This window comes from Girardinichthys multiradiatus, chromosome 7 (assembly GCF_021462225.1).
Source record: "Girardinichthys multiradiatus isolate DD_20200921_A chromosome 7, DD_fGirMul_XY1, whole genome shotgun sequence".
Lineage (NCBI taxonomy): Eukaryota > Metazoa > Chordata > Actinopteri > Cyprinodontiformes > Goodeidae > Girardinichthys > Girardinichthys multiradiatus.
Genome location: NC_061800.1, coordinates 19,915,458 through 19,940,609, shown reverse-complemented (window position 1 = coordinate 19,940,609; position 25,152 = coordinate 19,915,458). Strand labels below are relative to the sequence as shown.

The 25,152-nt window shown below is 39.4% G+C and overlaps 2 protein-coding genes and 1 long non-coding RNA gene across 3 annotated transcripts; 1 reads left to right on the top strand and 2 right to left on the bottom strand.

Moving 5' to 3' along the window:
• Positions 1-952: 952 nt before the first annotated feature.
• On the bottom strand, positions 953-8,200 carry LOC124871685 (uncharacterized protein C13orf42). Its single transcript, XM_047371155.1, has 3 exons — positions 7,180-8,200; positions 5,879-6,023; positions 953-3,084 (listed from the first exon to the last, which is right to left on the bottom strand). The coding sequence occupies exons 1-3, from the start codon at positions 7,582-7,584 to the stop codon at positions 2,837-2,839; spliced, it is 798 nt and encodes a 265-aa protein (XP_047227111.1). The 5' UTR covers positions 7,585-8,200; the 3' UTR covers positions 953-2,836.
• A 482-nt stretch (positions 8,201-8,682) lies between these two features.
• LOC124871758 lies at positions 8,683-18,342 on the bottom strand. The gene is made up of 3 exons (XR_007039107.1): positions 18,033-18,342; positions 8,821-8,932; positions 8,683-8,749 (listed from the first exon to the last, which is right to left on the bottom strand). It is a non-coding gene; the product is annotated as an uncharacterized LOC124871758 (long non-coding RNA).
• LOC124871757 (TLR adapter interacting with SLC15A4 on the lysosome) lies at positions 11,792-14,478 on the top strand. The gene is made up of 2 exons (XM_047371287.1): positions 11,792-11,976; positions 13,358-14,478. The coding sequence occupies exon 2, from the start codon at positions 13,360-13,362 to the stop codon at positions 14,314-14,316; it is 957 nt and encodes a 318-aa protein (XP_047227243.1). The 5' UTR covers positions 11,792-11,976; positions 13,358-13,359; the 3' UTR covers positions 14,317-14,478.
• Positions 18,343-25,152: the final 6,810 nt, after the last annotated feature.

The window sequence follows — 25,152 nt, the reverse complement described above, 5'->3', positions numbered from 1 at the left end:
TCAAATTATTTCATTTATTAAAGGGAAAACACTTGGCCCTGTGTTAAAAAGTAACCTAATAAGTGGACTGAGATCAAGCGTTTCGTCACTGTGGAGCAGCTTTGGCCCACTTCTTTACAGAACTGTTATAATTTAGACAACCTAGGTTTTTGAGCACGAACAACCTGTCTATGGTCACACCACAGCATCTCTACGATTTTATTCTAAGCCGTTCATTGGTGGACTTAATGCTGTGTTTTGGATGTGTTGTCCTGCCGCGTACCACTGGGGCTGCTCAAGCTTAAGGTCATGAAGTGATAGCTGGATGTTCATCATCATTTTCTGCTTGAGAGCAGAAAGTCATCCACGTCCTCAAGCAGTAACGCTGTCCCAGACCATCACACTACCACCACCGTCTATGACTGTTGGTATGATGTTCTATTCTGAAATGCTGTATTAGTTTTACGCCACCTCTAACAGGGTCCATAGCTTTCAGAAAGTTCCCCTTTTTGTCTATCAAGTTCACAAAATGGACTAGATGTCCGTGAGTTTATTTTTCAGCTGTACTTGATTTTCTTTAGTTTGGGGCATGATGTGTTGCTTTTTCAGGACTCTGAGCCTACTTCATTGTGTCATACAGGTTCTTGTTTTAGTGATTTCTAGGTCTCTGTACTATCCAGCCCTTGGTAGTGAACTCGACTTTCTGAAAAATGTAGTTAATCACACTTAGATTGTGATTCAACAAGAGGGTTATTGCTTTTACACAGGGGCCAGGTGATTATGGATATCTTTTTTTAACCCCTTGATAAAAGAAATTACCCTTTGGAAAATGGGTTTTGTATTTACTTATTAAATACAGTTGGGCAGATATGAAACATTTTTTTGTAAAACAAAGCAAAAACAGAAGAAACCAGTAAGGGGCTTTTTATACCTGGAAGATTGGATGGAAAAAGACTGACAACTCTAGAAAAGTTTGAGTTTTGAAAATTGAATCTAACCTATTCTTTCTGTTATAAATGTATCAGAAGAGTGAAAGACAAGTATGTGAGAACATAGTTAAAAAGAACCAGATAAGTCAATAACTCTGGATAGTATTTAAGCTTTTCAGATTTATTCTTTCACCCTTCTTGTGTGAGACCTGTATACCTTTAGCATGGATTATTACTCTAAGGTCGAGGTGGTTTAAAGCTTTTCTCATAGCCAGGGGGCCTTGAACTTGGCCTCGCTGGGTCCACCTCTCAAACAAAACATTAATTTATGTAGCAGTCTCTGACACTGAACTTGAAAGGAGTCGTTGCTTTTCAAAAATTGCTTTTGATACCTCAAAGAAGCAGAAAGTCTCAGGTCTGGACTTTAAACTGTAATCAGCCAAACCTCCACATCCGCCACAGTATTAAACATCAATCTTACTCAGTTCAGTTCAAAAGGCTTTTTGAAAGAAATTCTATTAACCTTTTGGCCAACGTGATCTCGAGATGTCAGAAGAAACTGAGACCTTTTTAAAAATTTTAAGTTAGACCACTGCAGAACCATCCCTTATTTTCGTGCTCTATAGTACATCTGATATTACAGACAGTAGAAGGTTAAACTGTTGTGAAACATTCATACAGCAAGATATAAAAAAATCTTATTTACAGCTTCAGTTTCAGGTTTATGTTAAGTAAGGTGTCCCATTTATAACTTGGGGAAGATTCAGTGTTTATTTTGTTGTACACACTTATTACCACGAAAATGTGTCTGCACCCAGTTTTCTAAAACCACAAATGTTAATGTGTTTTCTTTAGATTTTTGGTGAAATATCAGATACATCACATATAAATGTAAAAAGTCTGATATACATTTGTTTCAACCACTCCAGTCGATTCTCTGTTGAACTACTTTCCACTACAATTACAGCTGCATGTCTTTCAGGACATGTCTCCATCAGCGTTGCACATCTAAAGCCTGTCATTTCTTCCTATTCGGCTTTGCAAAACCAGCTAAGGCTCATTCAAATTGGATGGACAATATCTGTGGACATCAATTTTCAACTTTATTTCTGTAAATCACTCAATTATTGCCTACTGGCTGAGCTTGTCCCAGCTAAAGAAAAGCATCTCCACAACATGATGTTGCCACACCATGTTTCACAACGCAGATTCAGGGTCATGTGCAGTAGACGTTTTTTGTTTTCTTTTGCTCTTTGCGTTTTGCATCTAGGCCAAGAAGTTCAGTTTTGATCTCATCTGAACAGAGCACCTTCTTCCACATGTTTGTGTCTCCTAAATAGTTTATAGCAAACTGAAAATAGAACTCTTTCAACAATGGGTCTCTCCTTACCACTCTTCTTCCATAATGGCCAGATTTGTGGTGTAAGATTACTAGTTGTCTTCAACAGTCTCTTACATTTGAGCTTTGGATCTCTCCAGAGTTATCATGGTCTTCTTGGCTGCAACTCTTATTAATGCTCTTTTGGCCCAGCCTGGCAGTTTAGGTAGACAGCCATGTCTTGGTGGGTTTGCAGTAGTGTCGTACGTTTTGCCATGTTCATAGCTTGGGCTATTGTTTTTGGATTTTACTTAGAAATATCAGGTTAAAGGGGGATAAGTCAGGGCCCCTAAAATTTATTTATTATTATTATTATAAAGTTCAGGAATTTATGAATCAATTTTCCTTCCATTTCATAATTATGCACTACTTTATGCTGCCAGATAAAATCTAAAATACATCGAAGTTTGCGGTTTTAATGGGACAAAACGTGAAAAAGTTCAAGGAGTATGAATACTTTTGCGAGCCACTGTAAAATGCTGTAGTGTTGGTGTGTAACAGTCTAGTAACAGTCTGGCAGTGCGGCTGGTTTCAAATGTCTATTTAAGCTTCACTGCTTTTTTAATTTGGGCTTAAAGCGCAGCGTCTGGAAGGCACTGGCCACCACTTTGGGCAGGTGGATCGGGTTCCTCTGAAGTCGTAGTCTGCTGCTTGTGGAACCGACCTGGTCCTTCTTCTTCTTTGAGGCTCTTTCATTGGCACAGTTGGGAACCGCTTTGTGTTCGGAGTTGTCTGTGACCCGCGGAACCCTCAACACCCAGTTGGAGTGGAGGTCGTGCTCAGCTGAGCTGGAGGCCACTATTTCAGGACAGCAGAGAGGGAAAGCATGAGAGTAGACTGAAACTGGTTGACGGTTTACAGTTTGGAAAACATAGGATCTGACTTTAGTTAGAGGCCACTAAAACAGTGCAGTTTTAATTAAATATAAAAATGTACAGTGCTTGACATATTTATTGGAACCCTCAGTAAACATGGCAAAGATTATGCAGCAGAGAAAACTTTATTGACAGGTTTGGATACTGGAAAATCCCGATGATGCTGAGGAGCTTGTTGATCCTCATATTAACATAGATCCAGCAGAAGATCTGGTGCTGCAGCATAATCTTTCACTGAAATTTTTAGAAAAATGCTAACTTTAACTTGAGTACATTTATTAGGAGGGAGAAAAAATACAGTTTTAGGGAATTACTGTCTTCAACAAAATCACTCAGACACAATTACTGAGACCCCCTGTTTTCAAAACTTTGTGCGATCCCTTTTGCCAGAAAGCAACCCTTAGTCTTCAATGACAAAGAGGATTCTTTGACCATCACTTTTTCAGCAATTTCTGTAGATCTTCCAGAGTCCTGAATGCTCTTCTCTTTAATGCTCTTTTCTATTCAGTTCAGACTGGAGGTTTTCTATAGGACTGAGATGGCCAAGGAAGAAAGCAGAACCAGTTGTGTGTTGATTTGGCCATATGTTTTGGAACCATTAGATTTTTAAAATATTCTGGTATTTTAAAGAGTTCATGATGCCATGAGGTCTAACAAGGTTCCTGGGGACTTTGGAAGAGAAACAGGCCCACAGCATCGCGGATCCTCCACCGTACTTAATAGTCGGCATGAGGTACTTTCCCACATATTCATCCTTGGTTCTACACCAAACCTACCTGGAGTGGTTTTTTGCCAAAAAGCTCAAATCTCATGAGACCAAGGTTCCAATTGAAGTCTCAATAGAGTTTAGCAAACTCCCCTTGTTTACATTTGTGTTAGGACAGAACATAAAGATGTCCGAGATGTTGCCCCTTCCTGCAGTCCTCACAGTGAACTTAGGAGATTTATTTTAAAACTAACTGTCTTCATCATTGTGTGTGGCAAGAAAAATATGGGACCTCGTCCAGTTTAGAGGCCAGAGGCTGAAAGAAATGACCCTCTGTTTCAATTTATACCCCTAGGAAAACACAAAGTCAAGGATTGCTAATCAGACGTTCCATGAAAATCTGATCAATGTAAAAAACAGTTAAGCATTAATAAAAAAAAAAAATGCTTCTGTTAGTCTGTTTTTATAGGGATGTGTAGGGATGCCATTAATTGTGCCACCACTGATTTTGAAATGAACTCACTGGTGGCGCTTTCTTAATGTGAAATTTCTTTTTTCTCCCAACAGAATAAATTCACTTAAATTAAAGTTTGGATTTTTGTTTTTCATATTGTAATATTCTGCTGGTGTAAAGGATTACTTTATTTTTGAGGTGTTTAACAAATCTTTAACAGGGTGCCAGTGCTGTGAACAAAAATGTCAGAAACCATTGTCTGTTCCAGATTCATTGTAAAACACACACAAAGCTAAAAACTAGAAAACAAACTCTGAAATTGTGCCAGAAACTTGCAACACAGACTTTAACCTAACTTAAATATTGTGAAATCAACAACAAAAAATTAAATTGTTGATTCTGTATTATTGTAGTGCATAACCAGATTCTTCAGGTATTCATGATGAAATCCTTCAGCGTTATTTTCAACAACAAAAAGCTTTAATGAGGCAAGGTCACATACCTGAAAAATAAGCCTGCCTCACAGAGCTGGGACCATGTTTGTATCTTCCAAATTATGCACACAGGTCTCATTATAACTCAAAGAATGGCTGGATCCACTTCTTAGTTTTGCTATCTGACCTCGATGGATTCTCTTTATTTATCAGGATTATGAATAATACCTTCGGTTTCCTTGCAAAAACTATTTACTAGTATTTAAATATTCCAACCACAAGGCATTTAAAACAGCTTAAGCCTCTCATAAGATAGCATACTATCTGATACAGTGTTAGAAATAACTGATATGTGAAGATTTGGACAATATTTTATTGAGAATAAAATCTTATCTGAGGATTTAACATGAAATGCACATCATGGAGGTTAACAAAATGCTTAAAATTATGTCAGATTTGTTTTTGAAATTTATATTGTAATGGAAACAAATTGTCCTGCTTTATCCTACTTTGGCTGTTTAGACCCGAAGTGTATAATTAGTGAAGCCCAGCAAGTACCCTGCAGCTGATATTGTAGAGATGTCAGTCTGCTTAGAAGAAATTAGTCAAAACAATTACTAACATCTCAATGCTTTGTATATACATATTGTTAAACTGTACGCTCTGCTTACAGGAACACTTCAATTCCAGAAATTCCTTTATGTAATCACAAAGTAAAATCACAGGGACAAGCCTGTAGTGGTAATGCAAGCATATGCAATGCAATGTAAACGGTTTGTTCCTCAAGTTCACCTCGACTTTGTTAAAGTAAGAATTTGTGCTTTAATGTGAAATCAATATTTTATTATGTCTGCTTGGACACAATCAGAGACATTTTATTTCTAAAATCTCTTTACCTACGCTACAGTATATACAGGACCATTTGGAATTAAAGTAAAGAATGATGCAGGCAGTCCATGTCTCATTTTCTAAGTCGACTTAAGAATATTGTCTCTTTGGTTTAACTTTAAAATCTAAAACATCCAGCACAGACAAGTTGACTTTATTTCTGAAACTGGTTTCATTTTGTCTAAATAATTGCTCACATTCAATCATTCCCAGGTTTGGCCTCTTTCTTACTCACCTATGAAGTCCACATCTGCGTGGCCATTGTCCCTGTAGGGTTTACGCAGAAGTTCGCTGTCACAGCTGGCGATAACCTCGTCAAAGAACTGCAGAGTATCCTCCTCTGTGGAGACTGAAGGTCTTGATGGTTTGGCTCCTGATATCTGTGGTTGACAGTAGAAGAATAATTCCTTTTGACTCTTTCCTTCAATATGCAAGTATTCATGCCCTTTGAACTTTTCACAACCAAAACAAAGTAGTGCATAATTATGAAGTATGAGAAAAAGGATACAAGGTTTTCAAAATGTTTACAAAAAAAGAAAAGTGTTGCGTTCATTTGTATTCAGCTATCTTTACTCAGATGCCCTCAAATAAAATCTAGCTAACTGGGCGCTTTTTTGCTCAGTTGCTAGAGCAGGCGCACCATGAGCAGAGGATATAGTCCTCGATGTGGTTGTTCTAAACTAAACTCCCCTTCTCTCTTGACCCTCTTTGCTGTCAAGCTACTGTTCAATAAAGGCCAATAGTGCCAAAAAACATCTTGTCGAACCATCCGCCTTCAGAAGCCCCTAATTAGTCAATATAGTCCACCTGAGTGTAATATAATCTTAGAATAAATACATCTGTGACAGCCTTAGAGAACTCGAGTAAAGAAACAGCATCATGAAAACAAAGCAATACAGCAGCGGTGGTAGATTAAGTTGTGTAGAAGTTTAAAGCAGGGTTAGGTTGTAAAACAATATCCCAAGCTTTGAACATCTCAAAGAGCTCTGTTTAGTCTATCAACCTAAAATGGAAAGAGTATGGCACAACTGTCAAGGGGAGTACTCAGAGAAGCTGGCAACATTGATGGAACTAAATACAGGACATCTTTAAAGAAAACCTGTTAGAGGCTGGAGAGGACTTCAGACAGAGGTCCACCTTACAGGAGGACAATGATCCTAAACATACAGCCAGAGCTGCATTAGAATGTTTTAGGTCAAAACAAATTCATGTGTTGGAATGGTCTAGTCAAAGTGCAGACCTGAATTCGATGGAGAATTTTTGGCAAGCTCTGCGTAAATGTGACTAAGCTGAGAAGAATGGACAAAAACATCTTTCTCTTGATGTGTAAAGCTGGTAGACAAATATCCAAAAAGAAGTATGAACAAAAATGCTTCCACACTATTCAGATGTTTTGTAAAAAAGCAAAAAAAAACTTTAATAATTTTCCTTCCACCTAACAATTAAGCACTGTCTCACGAAATCCAAATAAAAGACATTGCATTTGGGGTTCGAGTGTGACAAGGGCCACTATGGCCCAGTATTAATCCATCTTACCGGCTCCTCCAGCTTTGGAGGTGAAGGTGCGGGTTTCTTCTTTGGAAATATTTCAGCCCTGGCATCATTGCTCTTCAGGTCACTAACACTCTTAGTATACTGCCTCCTCAAAGCCACCAGTGCCTCCAGGTACTCCAGACAGTTCTGGTTCTGTGAGTACAGCCAAATCCTGTCCTCTTGTCTTTGATAATAGTACAGAGTCGACTCGATGCTCACACTGCTCTTGCTCCGTTTCAGAGTTGACCCTTCGGAGGAGTGACTTTTCTCCCCCACCACCAGCATCGAGGTGCTGCGGACCAGTCGGACCGTGCAGGCGTTGTGATAGTTGTCCTGAAGCCTAACGTCATCCCGGCCTCTGGTTCGATGATGGTTGGGTCGGAACGCATTATTGAGCTTCCTGAACATTCCTCTAAAAGGACTCTGACATGCTTACAGACCTGCTCTTATGTTGCTCAATTTGTGTGCATCTTCTCTCCTTATTTCAAGTCATTCTGACTCCTCCAAGAAAACAAGCACATAAAACTAATTGTCGACCCTGACTGAGCTGTTTACTGGGCCCAGTCTCTATCCGGGGTGCTGAAGCTGCCAAATGAAAACCAGATCTGAGAACAGGTGGCTAACTTGATCTGGGCTAGTCTTTAAAGTTATCTGATGTTGCTCAGCAACACTGCTGCAGAATCGGGCTGGTAACTCTACACTTGGTGTTATCATTACACTGAGCTGCTGCATGCCTGACAGGTATTATTACCAGCTGCAGACCAAGACAAACTAACCAACAGACTCTAGACCTTTTGTTCTACCACTTATGAATCCGTCTGTCTATGTATTATAGATAAATCGGAGGATAATCACTACTTAACCCAATATAGAAGCAATTCCTTGCTTTTTTATTTTAATTTGGAGCTTAATGTAAAAACAATAAGCTTTATGTTCAGAGTGACTGTCCCGAACATTTAGCAAACTTTGAAATCTAGGTGATGTTATTTATGTATAGTGTTTCCTCTCTTAATTATTAATAAAACAATTTCCTCTTGGTTTGATCATCTAATGTTGTTAGGCTCCTCTGTCTCAAGCAGAGGAAGTATGCAAAAGGGTTAAACTGATACTAATACTCATGTAAAGAAGGGTCTTTTATGTTGGGAAACCCCCACAGCCTGACAGGATCAGTCACTTTCACTATGTCCCTGATTTTGGTGAAAGATGCAGTTCAGGTGAGAACTTTACATACACTCAAGATAATTATTTTGGAGTTTTGAGACTAAAGTTAATTTATTTTCCAGGGTGGAATGATCATCATAACATAATAATTTTAATCATTTTGAACCAAAGAATTTGGGGCGCAAGTTTGAATTTGTTGTGGATTTTTTAAGTCCCCTGAAGTTTGAGGTGCAATTTCTCAGGGACATTTATCCAAATTTCTCTGAGGGTTTACATGTACTGTATGTGTGTGTCATGATTTTTACAGCCGACTTAACCCACATGCAGAGACACTCAGAGAACTTGTTAAATAAAGAAGTTTATTGAAAACTTGGTCAAGCACAACAGAAGCGGCGAATCTAATCTCCCGTCACTGAAAGAACACAAAGAGAAATGATTAGTGGCTGAACCTCAGAACATGACCCAACTGAAACATTCTCTTACTGGAGACTCCAGGGAAACCGCCAGGGAGAGGATAAGAGTCAGGTTCAGTCCAATTCCAGGAAATAGCCAGTACCACAATGGAGGACTGGGACAGGTCAGGCAGAAATCGCACCTGGAACAGGTAACAAGATAAGTTAAATTTCACACAGAGAAAATACTTCAAAACATCCTTCACAGCAATTCTTGCAAAGTTTTTCGGAGCTGGCCAGAAGATTACCACGGGGGCAAAACACTCAGGCGACGAAGTGTTGGCAACCATCCTCTTTATGCTTCTCAGCTGATGAATAGATGCGCAACACCTGTCGCCTCAGGACTCTCCTACTGGCGGCACCTAGTGTTGGAAAGGTGTTAGCAGCAGGCAGCAGATGACTCCAGATCCTGACAGTGTGAACCTAAAAACCTAACTTTATTCACTCACTTGCAGTCATTAGCAAGCTTTTTGTATAACCCTGGCTGTGATATTTGACCCCTCTTCTTCGCTGAATTGGTAGAGTTCATTTCAATTGATTGGCTTGGAGTTAGCTTTTACACATAGTTTATAAATTGTCAATAATGTTGACGTTGATGCCGATTCCGAAAATTTGATTTATCTAATACAAAACCAGCTGTTCTGTATGTCTGGGATCATTATCCTCCCGGGTCATCGGGTTCTGTTCTAGCTTTGACCATCTGACGCACACTATCTCCCCCAGACGACAGGGAATTGTTCAGAAAAAAACCAACCACCACGCGGCGCTGATGGTGTTGGGGTTAAGCGTGCGACCATATACGGAGGCTACAGTCCTCGAAGCGGCCGTCCCGGGTTCGAGTCCCAGACCTGGCGACATTTGCCAACTGTCTTCCCCTCTCTCTACCCCTCCTTCCTGTCTGCCTACTGTCAAAAAATAAAAATAAAGGCCACTAGTGCTGAAAAAATATATTTAAAAAAAACAACCACCACTAAAAATCAAACTTGATGGAACACCAGTATCACTGTCCAATTTAGGGCTACAGGACTGTAGGAAACCATGCAATATCTGATAATGATGGATAACTATGTGGTTTGTAATAAATAAACACTTCACCAAACAGTGATAATGTATTTCTACTTTTGGTTCACTGCAAACCTGACTTTCCAGGGACTGTTACATCTATTATTTCCCTTCCAACATCCTAGTTTTATTGAATAACTTGCATCTGGCTGCAGCTGTTGTTTTGGCAATAATAAAACCTAAGTACATGGCAATAAGAATAATTACTGTTTCCTAAAGCATTAACAAATATATTACTAGCACAGAAAACATGAATGCATGACATTTATATGAGTGTCCATATATTTATTGCAGTTGCAATTTCTTTGCAATATTGATATTGTATGCAGTGATATTGCAATGATAATAAATTTGTAATCCACAATGTTTCACTTTTATGTTAACACTAGTCTTAGGGGGTGTAAATCAAAAACTATGCTGAGCTCCAAAGTTTGCAGCACCCACATGGACGAGCCCAATGCCTTCTGGAAAAGAGTTTTCCAGTGAGAAGAGACCATGATTGAGCTACTTCACCACAGTGACAAAAAAAAAAAAAAAAAACATTTGCAGGGGTTAAAGTCAGACTTTCAAACTGAAGAACACTGTGCCCACTGTCAAGCATGGTAGTGATGGTATGATACTGTGGGGCTGTTTCACTCCCAGTGGTATTGATGCATTGCACAGAGTGGATGGAATCATGAAGAAGGAGAGCTACTTTCAAATTATTTAACCTCACCTTAAAACGATCAGCTAGAGGGACTTAAGAATCTCTGACACATTTAGCTGTTCCAACCAACAATAATCTCAAACAAGGCGAGCATTTAAACTTACTTTGGACTGGATAAAGTACAGTAACAACAAACTTCTGAAAGCCGGTTTAAAAGCAGGTCAAGAAACCATCCAGTTTAAATGAGCTTTAGCAATGATGCCAATAAGACTGGTCAAATATTGAGCAAAAATCATGTCAGAAACTTTTTGATGGCTTTAGAAAGTGTGAGGTTTCTTTGCAGCCCCCTAAGGGACAATACACCAATATTGTTGAGGTTGTTTCTGTATATTTTTGAGTCTGTACATAAAATGTCTACGTGTGTAACTGTGAAAACTCCCAAAAAATTGAACTTGAGCACTGATTTTTTGTTTTTAAAATTTTAAAAGTTGTTAAATGTTGTTTTACTATTTCAATCTGGAAAGAGTTGCAGCTAGAATGCATCATTAAATACTAAATATCTAAATGACAATTGTAATGAGTGAATAATGAGTGCATGTAAACTTTTCACCAGAACAATGCTTGGTATTGAGAGGACATTGTGATGTGAGCAGAAAGATAATTTATGGACTGCATTATGGGCATATTTTAAGGTCCAAAAAGCAATGTTTCCAGATGGAAACAGTTACTTAAAACTTGTATGAAGTCACACTCTTCTTTTGCAGTGAAGACACGTTAACAGGAGAAGAACATTTTTAATTTTAATTAAACTATAAATGGTCAGGATAACAAGCTGGAAATTCAAACACCCAGATTTACATTGGAACCGGTCACCTTTTTAGAAAACGAAAAGAGGAATTAATATCTGCAACCACTAATTTCGTGATAATATCATTGTCGATTTGACTTTCTTCTGCTATTAAACACCCGTTTCCTTTCAACATGAACAGAACATCTGTGATTTCTTTCCACAGCTCACATGTTTGTTTATTTCTTTAATTGTTGGAAGCTTCAACTTGCTGTGATGAAGCAAAACCAAATGCAGAGAGAGCTAAGTAAATAATAAGTTGTGACAAGGAAACAAGCAAAGTGTCTATAAAAGAAGGTCATGCATCATTTATTTATGTTAACCCTGGACAATTTTTAGAGATACTGAGTTGAGCGCTGCACTGAAGCCAGATTTCAGGAAGTGAGGTGTGAGTGAAAGAAGCCGGTGGTCCCACTTCCTCTAACAGATAGCATAAAACAGCGTTCATATACATGCTGACATATTTACACTGACTGAGAAGAACACAAAGCTTCTAAAAATCTTCAAGATTTCTTTTCAAAAATTTCCAAAAACTACTGCAAGCTTTAAGGGGAAAGACGTAGAGCATCATCTAGGATTCCCAAACAAGCTGTAAGCAGATTTCCAGATTTGAAGTTTGACTCCTGTTCAAGGTAGGAAGATGGTTGGTTTTGATTTTTTTGTTGTAATTGTTAGCATGTTTATCCTTTTTAGGTTTAGCTTTTTGGAGGTAAAACATTTTAACTGCTAAAGCAATGACATTTCATCTTAAATTGGACATATACATTCCCTTGTAAAAATATCCATACCCGCTTACCTTTTTATATTTAATCACAACACAACACACATTTCTTTTTATGTTAGTTGGGTCTTATGTGACTCACAAACAAAAAGTAGAGCATAATTATACTGTGGATGGTTTTCAAAATGTAGCATATCAAAATCTGTAGTGCGGTATGTATTTTGCGTCTTTCACTCTGATACCCCTAAACAAATAAAACATTTAAATATGAAATTGTTTCTATTTCCCTATTCCTACTGAAGAAAATGCATCCCTCCGGCATGCATGCTAACACAACCATGTCACTATGCAGATGTTGTGTTCAGTGTTTATTTTCCTCCACACAGCACTTTGCATGGAGGGCAAAATTTCTTATAGCTTTCTTTCAACAATGGCTTTCTTCTTGCCATCTTTTTGATTTCTTCCTATGATCCAACCTGAGTGTTGTAGTGCAGAGCACTTAATCCAAGATCAGGACAAGGCCGAGGCTCTGAGGAAGGGGGGACCAAGTCCAAGACTTAGGTCAAACCAATGTGAGACCATTTCTGTTACTGCTATTGTTTAAATAAGATCTTCTTGTGGCACTCTTTAGCAACCTAACCTACAAGAAGGCTGCAGACTAACTGGTTGCACTGGTGCATCTCACTTTTTCCGTTGGCGGTAGAGTGCATAAACCCAGTTAAATGTTAACTATCATTGCATTAGCTGCAAACAAAGTGAGCGAAGGGGGCAGGTGGAAGTGGAAGAAATAACTCCCTTAGCATTCTTTCTTTCTTTCTTTTTGGATGTTGCACAGACAGAAAAACATCCAAATGTTTGCACTGGAATACTTTTGTCACACTTTTTTTTCCTCACCCCTCCCATCTTTTCATCCTCGGCATGCAGGAGTCTTGATACTAAAACCTGACTCAAGTCCCATAAAACTACCTACAGTAACTCTGAATTAAACTTCTCTACAGCTTTATCCCTGACCCGTCTGGTGGTCACTAATGTTCTCCAACAAACCCACAAATCCTTTGAATCAGACAAGCTGTGTTTATACTGAGATTATGAAGCTTCTCGTTATAACCTGAGAAAACGTAAAAAGTTCAAGGAGTATGCATACTTCTGAAGGCACAGCATCTTTTTTCCACAGATGATACAGGTTTTCGTTTTAGTCATTTAATTGTGTAGTTGGCTGTATTTCAAACAGGCTGTTGAAAACAGGTTAATGTTTTTGCTTCTTTCTTCTGAGTGTTTACTGTTTCTTCCAGCAATGCTGTGTGAAGGTAGACTGCTGAGCATGACCTATGGTGAGATGGAGGAGGTGGACTCGCTGCCTCCTCAAAAGACTTTCCCCTTTGCTGTTGGGCCCCCTAGGACCTCCCTCACACCAACCACCTCCAGACCTGCTCCGCTCGTTCATCACAGCTCCTTGAAGGAAACAGATGGCACAGAGAGCTTGAGGACCTCAGTCAACCTGTACATCTCTCCCTTGTCAACCACACATTTCCAGGGCGTCTTTACAGGGAGGCAGATATCTGCAGAAGTGGAAATTCCAGCCCAGGCTCACTCTGACAGTGGTGATGCCCCCTTCTTGGTTCCCTCCTTCTGCCAGAGCATCTGTCAAAACTACAGCGACCTCCATATTGGAGGAGAGCAGGTGCTGCCCCTCACAGCCAATGATGCCGATTTGAGGGTTGTTGAAACACAACCTGTGAGGCCTTTCCTACAGTCATGTGATGTCCCACCGGCGGTGGAGGATTCTCCACCAGGACAGCGAGGTCTGCAGAACCTGCTCAGGAGAGGTTCAAACCACTGGAGACAGGCGAGTGGCCGCGATCGCAGCTTTTTGTTTCAGGGTCATGAGGGCCCCTTCTCCAATTCCCTTTTGAATCATTACCTGGAACAGAAGCTCTTGGATCTATACCAGCAGTACATGATTGAGAACATGGTGAGGGAGGGAGCTCCCGGTTCAGATGGTGATGCCAGCAACATTTGCCCCCTGCTGGGCTCAGAGTTTGTTCTAACCAGCCTAGACCAGATTACCCAACAGCTTAGCAAGGAAGGGAACCTAGAGGCCGGCCTGGCCAAGGACATGGTCCTGAGCTGTTTGCTGCGGGTAGCCAGTGACCTGCAGTCGGGTGAGATCAGCACTCCCTTCCTACAGATTTCAAATGAGGCCTCCAGGGAGCAGCTCACAGAGAGCACGGAGGGAATGACCACGAACTAGAAAACTTGCTTTCTGTTCTTCTTTACACTTAAGTTTGATTATTATTGTTCAAAAGAATGTTCAGGGTAAAAACCTAAAATAGAAGTAAATAATCAATCAGTGTGTTTCGTTTGTACAGTTTTCTCTTTCTAACAGGCAATAAACAGGAACTGAGAACTAAAACTGGAATTTCCCTTTTTTCATTTGAAAGCATCCATCTCTGACTGAACAACGCAGTCTGTAACACCCCACTGCTACTTAAAGCATGGCCTGCCAGGCGCATGGATAAAACTATTCAGTATAAACAATCAGTCCGAGAAACAAATCATTTTGAGGTGAAGTAAAGCAAAATTTAGTTTCCACCCTTATGTCAAACTAATTATTTAAAGCCAAACAGCAACTTTTGCTCAGGCTCGTTTCATCTGGCTTTCACTCTTTGAAATATAGAGCAGGATTGAAAAAACAATAGCACATTATTTACATCTTATAAAAAAAAAACAATGGAACAAATAACTCTAAAAAATAGAAAAAAGACAAAAACAACAGTAACAGTAACAGTGCTTTAAAGGCATCATGCGCATATGCGTGTGCCCTGCCTGCACTCCCACATGGTTGTTTTTAAAACCACAGTCTTTAAAGTCTTGACCAGATGCTGCATATGCACAATATATAATGAAAATAAATGACGACATTTTCTTTTTTTGACTAACGACTGTTTTTTTGAGTTTGCTTGTATGGTTTACGGGATACGGGATAAATCTAATGCCTCGATGATAATAAAGTATCCGATAGAGTTCTGATAAGAAGTTTGAATCTTGATTTTTGGCATTTAGTTAAGAAATTAAACTGTTCTTTTTCCTCTTGTGAACTGAGGATACAGGAAACAATTTGTTATTTTTTTAAAACAAGATTTCTTTTATATTTATTGTAGATTTTCCTAATTCACACAGGATGCATATCGGCTCATCATTAACATACATCCCCGCAAATATTGAGATAAATGTGCATTAGCAAGTTGCTTAGAAACAACACATTTTATGTAGCCATCAGCAAGGTCCTTGCATTGTTCTGTATGGATCTTCTCATTAGAAAAGGCACAGATCATTTAAATTGTTTGCTTTTTGGCATGGAGCCGTCTCTCAACAAACAGGAAAAACCCATCTCCTTAACAAATACCATCAAACGCGACAAAGATTTGCTGCTTTCCACATGGACCAACCACATGCCTCTTAAATAAATTTTTTACGGTCAGATGAGACAAAGATTAAGCTATTTGACCACACTGACAAGCAGAATGTTTGTAGGAGTCATGGTGAGGACAGGTCGCCAGGGCAACACAGAGACACACAGGACAAACAACCATACACACACACACACACACACACACACACACTCTTGTTTTGCTATATGTAGTGAGGACCATCTGTTGACTCCCATTGACTTCCATTGATTTTCAGTCATTTTCAACCCTTTCTATGACCTAACCCTGACAATAACCCTAAACCTAACCATTACCAGTGCTTACCTAACCCTAACCTTAACCTAAAGTCAATTCACACCTTCGTCCTAAACCTAACCGTTAGCAAAATAGGTCGTGAGGACCAGCAAAATGTCCTCACTTTGGTACAAACGGTTCTCAATTTGATGGTGAAATTGGGAAAATGGTTCTCACTGTGATGCCAAGACAGGAACACACACACACACACACACACACACACACACACACACACACACACACACACACACACACATACCTAAGAGCAATTTCAGAGAAACCAATTAACCTAACTGATGTTTTTAGACAATTGGAGGAAGCCCAAGTACCCTGAGAAAACCCTGGAAGAACATGCTAACTCCATGCAGTAAGACCCCATGCCAGGATTTGAAACCAGAAACTTCTTACTGCAAGGCAACAGTGCCACCAGCAACCCTAAATAAGTCAGTTTAGCAATTTTTCAGAACTTTCCGAATTTTTCATACACTTTGAATCGCTCATGAATTTCCTGCAAACTCTGCAGTTTGATAAACAGTCACAAGGGGGGAGCATTATCACCTTACTCAATACGCCTCATCACTATGACTAACACCTTCTGATTCTTATGCGTCTTATATTCCTCCTTCTGTATCAGCCACCATCTATTCATCCGGTTAATGCTCCTTATCGTCTGTCACCGGCTACTCAGGGACCATGATGTCATTTGGGAAGGCCAGTAAACTGGATCATGGAGGCTGGACGTTTTACAGTATTTGTGAGACTAGGACACATTTGAGATTAGAATATCTGAGCCGTGGGACTCGGACGTATCTGGGGAAAATGTTGCACAGAAGACACAAATGAGGCTTCCCGCAGGGCTGCAAACCAGTGCATCCACAAAACTGACATTTACTCCTCCCACCTATGTTAAATAACTTTTTAGAGACTTGCAACTCTATTCCAGATTGGTTTGGCCGTGGCCTTCTGGAGTCAGTGTTTGATCAGCTTTCTTGTTTCCTGTCCAAACAAAAAACCCGCAGGAGGAAACTGTGTTTACGGGGTTGAGCGCTGTACAGTCTGAGCCATGTGAAGTCTCAAGGCTGCAAAGACACATGTTTGGTATTTCTGCTTTTATCAGGGTTGAACATTCCAGGTAAATGTTAAAAAGAGCCGAGTCCTTTCAGATCTAAACACAAATGTTCACATATAAATATGATTCACCCAATGCCAAGCCTGACCGTGCTGAGCACATTCAAACAAACTGATTTCCGCAGACCTTGGGCAAATGAAAAGCAGACCTGTTGTTCCAGCACAGGCTGTTTACCAGAATTGTTTAAAAGAGCTGAAGGTAACGCTGCATGCAGCAGAATTTCTCCCTGCATTTATTCACATAACCCCAACTTTATCTAGTTTTGGCAAATCACATAAATTATTTATGTTCCGTTCTCAATAAATTTGCAAATATTTTTTGATTCATGTAAACTAAATAAAGACCAAGGGCAAATATCTGAAAGTGGAGAAGGAGAAGCTGTGACAGAAGAGCTGGGACAGAGACTGACAGCACAAAAGGCAGGGTGGAACGACATGTAGACAAAGAAATCTCTCTAATTATCTTAGCAGTGAAACTAGAAGGGAGGCCGAAGCACTGAAGTGTCTATTATAGGTTCATAAAGTAATTTACTTGTCACAAAGACTTTTTAACACGTAGGGCAATGGAGGCAAGGCTGCAAGATTTCACATCAAAACCAAGGCCTTAGATACATTCTCACCATTGTGGCTTAAATTCCTGTAGAATTCAGTGATTTGCTTTAATTTAGAAAAGCTTTTACTCTGTAGCCTTGTGAATTACATTGGTCATGTATTCTGGCTGTGAAAACAAAAAACCCCGACAGATTTTTCTAGGTTAGATTAGATTTAGCTTGTCACAAGTACAAGGCAACAAAATGCGGAGTGCATCCGACCAGAAGTGCTTAAGCGGTGAAAAACCAATATATACAAATATTTACAGAGTAGTGCATGAAATTATTTACAAATGTGTTTATAGAATGACTATAACTGTAGATGTATACACGCTATGACTAACAGTTTTAAATATTTTTTTATATATAGTAGTGCAAAATGGTGGTTACAGAAATGAATATATACAGTACAGTTTTATGAACCTGATCATCTACACTTCTTACATTATTCAGCATTGATACAAATAAATATAAATGTCAATGTTTAATGTATTTTATAAAAGATGGAAAAGTGCTAGCCTTACCCATTCAAAATGCTTCCTTTTAGGCCACATTTTGTACCTGGAGACCCTTGACTGGATTTACATTTGCTCAGAAACCTTCGCTTTTCTACTGTTTTCCATGCTTGGCCTTGAGTGAACGTCCTTTGTTTTCAGATGAAATCTACTAGGGTGACCTAATGTCCCAGCGGCAGCCTGCTGGAACATTTAACGACAACCCCGCTCTGTATCTTACTGATTGACACGAAGACACATAGGTGGTGGAACAGGAGAACACACATTTCCCGGTCAGTTAGCCGCTCAAGGCTGCAGGGAGCCTGCAGCGGAGCGGCTGACCTTGGTTCGGCCGGAGTAGACGGAGAGAAACCTTGAGAGACAGCAGAGTGGCAGGATCTGTGCTCTCGAGGAGCTGGGAAACATAATGTGTTCGTCTTTGGCCATATATCACCACACACTGCAGTCATATAGGTGTGGATGGCAGCAGGTTGAAAAAAAAAGATTTGTATTCATTTATTCATATGGTTCTCACTGTAAAAACAAAACAAAGCACACAAATAATAATAATAATTATAATTATTATTATTGGCCAAAGATTTATATTATATTATATTATATTATATTATATTATATTATATTATATTATATTATATTATATTATATTATATTATATTATATTATATCATATTATATTATATTATCTGTTTCCAATCAGAACTGGACTGATAACTGTTTCTAGAAATCATCAGAAACATTTTTGATTAAAACAAGCATGAAGTCTATTAGTGCACAGTCTGAGTTGATTTAATTCTTTTATTTATTTATTTATTTTTTTTCATAACAAAATGTGTTCACTTGGATAGGCTTTGCATCTCTAGTCAATTTTCTATTGGAGTTGAGTAAACATTCTGTCAAAGTTAAACACACAAATGGATTGGTTGAAAAGAAAGTAATCAACACTTGCAATTGTTATATTTTTCAATAAAATAAAATAAAATTAAATTTTATTCATATAGTGCCAATTCACAACACATCGACATGTGTTGTGAATTGGCACTATATGAATAAAATTTAATTTAAGGCACTTCACGAAGGGTTTGAAAAGGTGCGGGGTTGTTGGAGAGGTTAGATTAAACTACTGAGTGTTAGAGTTTGGTAATTTAAGAACGGGCTATGTGTAGGGGTACTATGTAAAATAATACACTGATAAAAGTTGTCCATCTAGAACCCACTGGTGGCCATTGTTATACTAAAAACCACAAGGATCGGGGGTACCTCTCTCTGTCAGACTGATTATAACCATTGGAAAAGAGAGGGGGTCATACAGGTAGCAGAAATGGAGGGTGTGTTTGCACCTCAACCATAACTGAGGCGGTTGAGGCTAAACCTGACTCCCCCTTACTCCATCCAACAGGGAGGGAGGAAGGCAGAGGTAAAAATAATTGGTAAGTGTTGTTTCCTGTTGCATTGTGTGAAAGGTGGGTAACTAAAATGGGCTAAGTCAATTCAATCGAACCATATAGATTTCAAGTCAGGTACAAATATTCCAATTAATCCTAACTATCAAACAGTGCAGTCAGATTCAGTTATTTATTCAAATTGGATAAAACGTTTTTCTATCTAAGGAAACCCAGCTGATTGCATCCAGTCAGTGACTTGCAGCATTCACTCCTCCTGGATGAGCATGTAGAGACAGTGGACAGTCACTGGCGTTGACTTTGCAGCAATCCCTCATACTGAGCATGCATGTAGCGACAGTGGAGAGGAAAAACTCCCTTTTAACAGGAAGAAACCTCCAGCAGAACCAGGCTCAGTGTGAGCGGCCATCTGCCATGACCGACTGGGGGTTATGGGAAGGAGAAGTAAATGTTAATGCAAGTAGCTCCTTTAGTGGTTTCATCTAGGAAGAAAAAACAGATAAACTCTGAGCCAGTTTTTCAAGTTTAGAGTATGAGAGAGAGCACATACAGTTAGTCACAGTAAAAGCTCAGCCAGTAGCTACGTCTAGGAGAAAAATAGGGTTAAACACTAAAACACAGGTCCAAGTGTTTCATTGGTAGAAGGTGAGCATTAAGTTGTCGGCAGCAGAAGCTTGGACGATGCCCCTCTCCAGAAAGGTGTCACAGGTAGACACAGAATCAGGCTAGGTGTAGCTTCTAGGAAGAGAAAAGAGAGAGAACATAAAGTTAAAAGCTGAAATAACACCAAATAATGCAGAATTGGAGAGTAGTGTGAGAATGTAGCAGAGAGAGTGAAAGTGGTCATTATTGTCAGGTTTAACCAACCTAACAATACTTATAACAACACAAAAAGAAAAGAGAGACAAAGTATTAGTTCCTTTTACTCGCTTTGCGAGGAGAAACGGTCAAGATATGCTCAGTTACAGATCTCGCACCGCTCTGAACAGCATCTGTCCGCCTCCTCTTTTTATTGTCTTTCGGGGGTCCCTAGTTTACAAAAACATTGTTCTCTAAAGGATGGGGGAAAACAACAACTGCATCGTAAACAGGTCATAAACAGCTTTATACATTAACAACACATTTCCCACAGTCTCCTCCAACTTGTAGGGTCAGTTGTGCCTTTTGTTGAGTGTAATCAGCCTTCATCTTTATGACCTTCTCAACTGGACTGCTTCCTTCTCTGCTAGTTCAGCTCCATTTATGACCTTTGCCTGCAGACAAACTCACACATCCTTTACTCACACATACATCATGAAAAGTTATATAATCAAATAGTCAAGTTAATAAATAGGAGAAACTATAAGACAAATCTTTATTCAATTATTCCAACATTTCCCCCCTGTTTGTCTTATATGTGCTCATATTCTCATATCACTTAACAGCCACTTCTGTCAGATTTTTTAACTGTAAGATTATTTTTCATGAGCACAAATATAATTACACTCAGAGGTACTTACTGACATTTAAATCACAGATCCATATAGAAATGGGTCTGCATACAGGTCAGAAAAGTGGTCAGTCCCATCCTCGTCATCTTCATCATCCTGATGTTTAAATAATGGATAGAGTTGTGTAACTCTGTTTTCCATAGGAGAAATAGCTGTGGTGATGAGACGGTTAACAGTACTAAAGCAGGGCATTCAACAATATACACACAATGTCAAAATTTCAGGAAACACTGCAAAGGAAATTATTACTCATGATACTAAAATTTTATACTTCCCAAACATATCCAGCCAGTAGTCCCACATTGAGGCGTCTACTCCATAATGCTCTTTCATTTTGCCATTTAGAGATCTCAAACCTTCTATGGCTTTCACTTGGCTGCCATCAGCCAGCAGCAGTGTTGTTAGGTATAAATGTGCAACATTTTTCTCCGAAAATAGCACAAACTTCTCCTTTTTCAGCTAACAACATGTCCAAAGCAATTCTATTCTGGAATGCCATCAGGGAAGTTGAAGCCAATTGATCATGGACAGTTCAAACCCGCTTTGTGTCCAATTTCCTAGTTTTTGTACATTGTAGTGAATATAGTTGATCCTGTCTACGTTTCTGTTCAACGTGCACCACCAACAGATACTTGATTCAAATCTTGCAGCTACTTGATCAGTTAATTTATATTCATCTGTAGCATCTATGTATGTAGAGTCTCCCTCAGTCTGCCAAGCTGCTTCTCTGCACTTCCTATCACACCAATCATGTGGATTTAACACTAAATAGTCCATCTGTTACTTCATCTACTAACATTGGAAATAACCATAAAGTAATTAAGCACTGAGTCCTGTTACTTTTGAAGGTAATCAATCAAACAACCACCACCAAATGTCTCCTCTAGAGACTAGTTTAAAACACTTATTTACTTTTACAATTGTAATACACCATACTGCAATGAGATTTCCCAATTTATTACCTCTCTCTGTCATATTTATACATGTATAGTGTCCAGTGGTGACTCGCTTATGGAAAACTGATTTATCCTTATCTGCTCTAATTACAGGAAAAACAGAATCCTTATGCTGACACATTTCATTAGGATTAGTTTGATTCATTATTTCCATCACACAGAGTTGTGGTATCACAGCTGGAATTATTTATAATAAAAGCCTGGAACCCAAACACACAACACAATCTCTTTTAGTCATGTTAGCTGCTTGCTCTACCATCAATAATCAGTTATTATTTGTTCCTGATACTCCTGTAATAACCTGGAACTTAGTCATCTGTGGTTAACTTTCCTAACATAATTTTCACTCTCTTCGCTCTGTTACCTGGATGCATTATCAGCTTTATGGAACTTAAACAACTTCTTTTAATAACTAGCATAAGCAGTGGTGCCCCACTCTGGTGTCCAATTATTTCCTTCATCAGCTACCATCATGGACCATGAGGTGTCTCTTCTATCATTAGTTAAGTACCATTTATAACTTCTATAATCCTGTCCTTTCCTTCCTCATTTAGTCAAGCTAATGAGTGGGATCAGCACCACAGCTGTGGTATTAGATTTCACACACACTTGAATACCATAAGTATAAGTTTGTTTAGTACACATAATTAGGTTATCTTACCTACCTTGATTTAGCGCTACTTGTTTCATATAACTCATAACAGATGTTGATACATTCTAATTCATCTTGACTGGTTCCCAGAAATACCAGAAAAATAAAAATCAATATAAGAGAAAAAAAAATATATATATAAACACACAGCATCGGAAAGCATTGCTCATCCATCTAGAAATCATTTTGGCTGAAATTTTCACTCCTCTAAATGGTTCCAGTATCTTAATTGTCTTCACTGACTTTCGGATCTCTCCAGACTCTAAATGTCTGGGTCCACCCTATTATCAGTCTATAAATCACTTCCCCTGACGGAGCTTTCAACCGAAATGATCTTTTTACAATGTGTAAGGTGAATCCAGGTTGATCTCAGCTATTTTACTGCCCTTGCAGTGGTTAATAATACCTAATATGGATCCTCCCACTTAGGTGAAATACCAATGTTTCTTCTTTACACTCCTTATTAACACCCAGTCTCCTGGTTTCACTAGTTAGTTTTCCTGCTGGGAAATAGAACATTCCTCATAGCTTAAATTTATTTCTGTTGCTTTTCTAACATACTCCTTATATAATCAACTAGGTTAGCTTCTTCATCTAACTCCCACTTATTTTTTAACTGTGGTAATCTGTATGGTCTTCCAAATAACATTTCATAGGGTGTTAACCCGTGGGCTGCACGGTGGCGTAGTTGGTAGCACTGTTGCCTTGCAGCAAGAAGGTCCTGGGTTCGATTCCCGGCCTGGGGTCTTTCTGCATGGAGTTTTTCTGCATGGAGTTTGCATGTTCTCCCTGTGCATGCGTGGGTTCTCACCGGGTACTCCGGCTTCCTCCCACAGTCCAAAGACATGCCTGTTAGGTTAATTGGTCACTCTAAATTGACCTTAGGTGTATGAAGGAGTGTGTGCATGGTTGTTTGTGTGTTGCCCTGCGATGGACTGGCGATCTGTCCAGGGTGTACCCCACCTCTCGCCCATAGACTGCTGGAGATAGGCACCAGCTCCCCCGCGACCCACTATGGAATAAGTGGTAGAAAATGACTGACTGACTGAGGGTGTTAACCCTGAGGTGCTTGTAATGTTTAGTTGGAAATAGTTCTATCCATTTAGAAAATGCATCTATAACGCCTAAACAGAACTTTTTCCCTTCACTGTGGTTTAACTCAATAAAATCCATATGAATTGTTTGAAAAGGGTATCTTAGTTTTGCAAATTGTCCCCTTCGTTGTCTTAAATTCCCTTGTGGATAATGTTTTACACATGCTAACATGTTTTACAAAAATTTTTTAATAAGAATTTTTAGAATTTAATCAATATGTTATATAATATTAATATATCTGTCCTACTATTCCCCCCTGTTGAGACATTGTGAAACACGATGGCTCAAATATTGCTTCCATTTATACAGGTCCTTCTCAAAATATTAGCATATTGTGATAAAGTTCATTATTTTCCATAATGTCATGATGAAAATTTAACATTCATATATTTTAGATTCATTGCACACTAACTGAAATATTTCAGGTCTTTTATTGTCTTAATATGGATGATTTTGGCATACAGCTCATGAAAACCCAAAATTCCTATCTCACAAAATTAGCATATCATTAAAAGGGTCTCTAAACGAGCTATGAACCTAATCATCTGAATCAACGAGTTAACTCTAAACACCTGCAAAAGATTCCTGAGGCCTTTAAAACTCCCAGCCTGGTTCATCACTTAAAACCCCAATCATGGGTAAGACTGCCGACCTGACTGCTGTCCAGAAGGCCACTATTGACACCCTCAAGCAAGAGGGTAAGACACAGAAAGAAATTTCTGAACGAATAGGCTGTTCCCAGAGTGCTGTATCAAGGCACCTCAGTGGGAAGTCTGCGGGAAGGAAAAAGTGTGGCAGAAAACGCTGCACAACGAGAAGAGGTGACCGGACCCTGAGGAAGATTGTGGAGAAGGGCCGATTCCAGACCTTGGGGGACCTGCGGAAGCAGTGGACTGAGTCTGGAGTAGAAACATCCAGAGCCACCGTGCACAGGCGTGTGCAGGAAATGGGCTACAGGTGGCGCATTCCCCAGGTCAAGCCACTTTTGAACCAGAAACAGCGGCAGAAGCGCCTGACCTGGGCTACAGAGAAGCAGCACTGGACTGTTGCTCAGTGGTCCAAAGTACTTTTTTCGGATGAAAGCAAATTCTGCATGTCATTCGGAAATCAAGGTGCCAGAGTCTGGAGGACGACTGGAGAGAAGGAAATGCCAAAATGCCAGAAGTCCAGTGTCAAGTACCCACAGTCAGTGATGGTCTGGGGTGCCGTGTCAGCTGCTGGTGTTGGTCCACTGTGTTTTATCAAGGGCAGGGTCAATGCAGCTAGCTATCAGGAGATTTTGGAGCACTTCATGCTTCCATCTGCTGAAAAGCTTTATGGAGATGAAGATTTCATTTTTCAGCACGACCTGGCACCTGCTCACAGTGCCAAAACCACTGGTAAATGGTTTACTGACCATGGTATCACTGTGCTCAATTGGCCTGCCAACTCTCCTGACCTGAACCCCATAGAGAATCTGTGGGATATTGTGAAGAGAACGTTGAGAGACTCAAGACCCAACACTCTGGATGAGCTAAAGGCCGCTATCGAAGCATC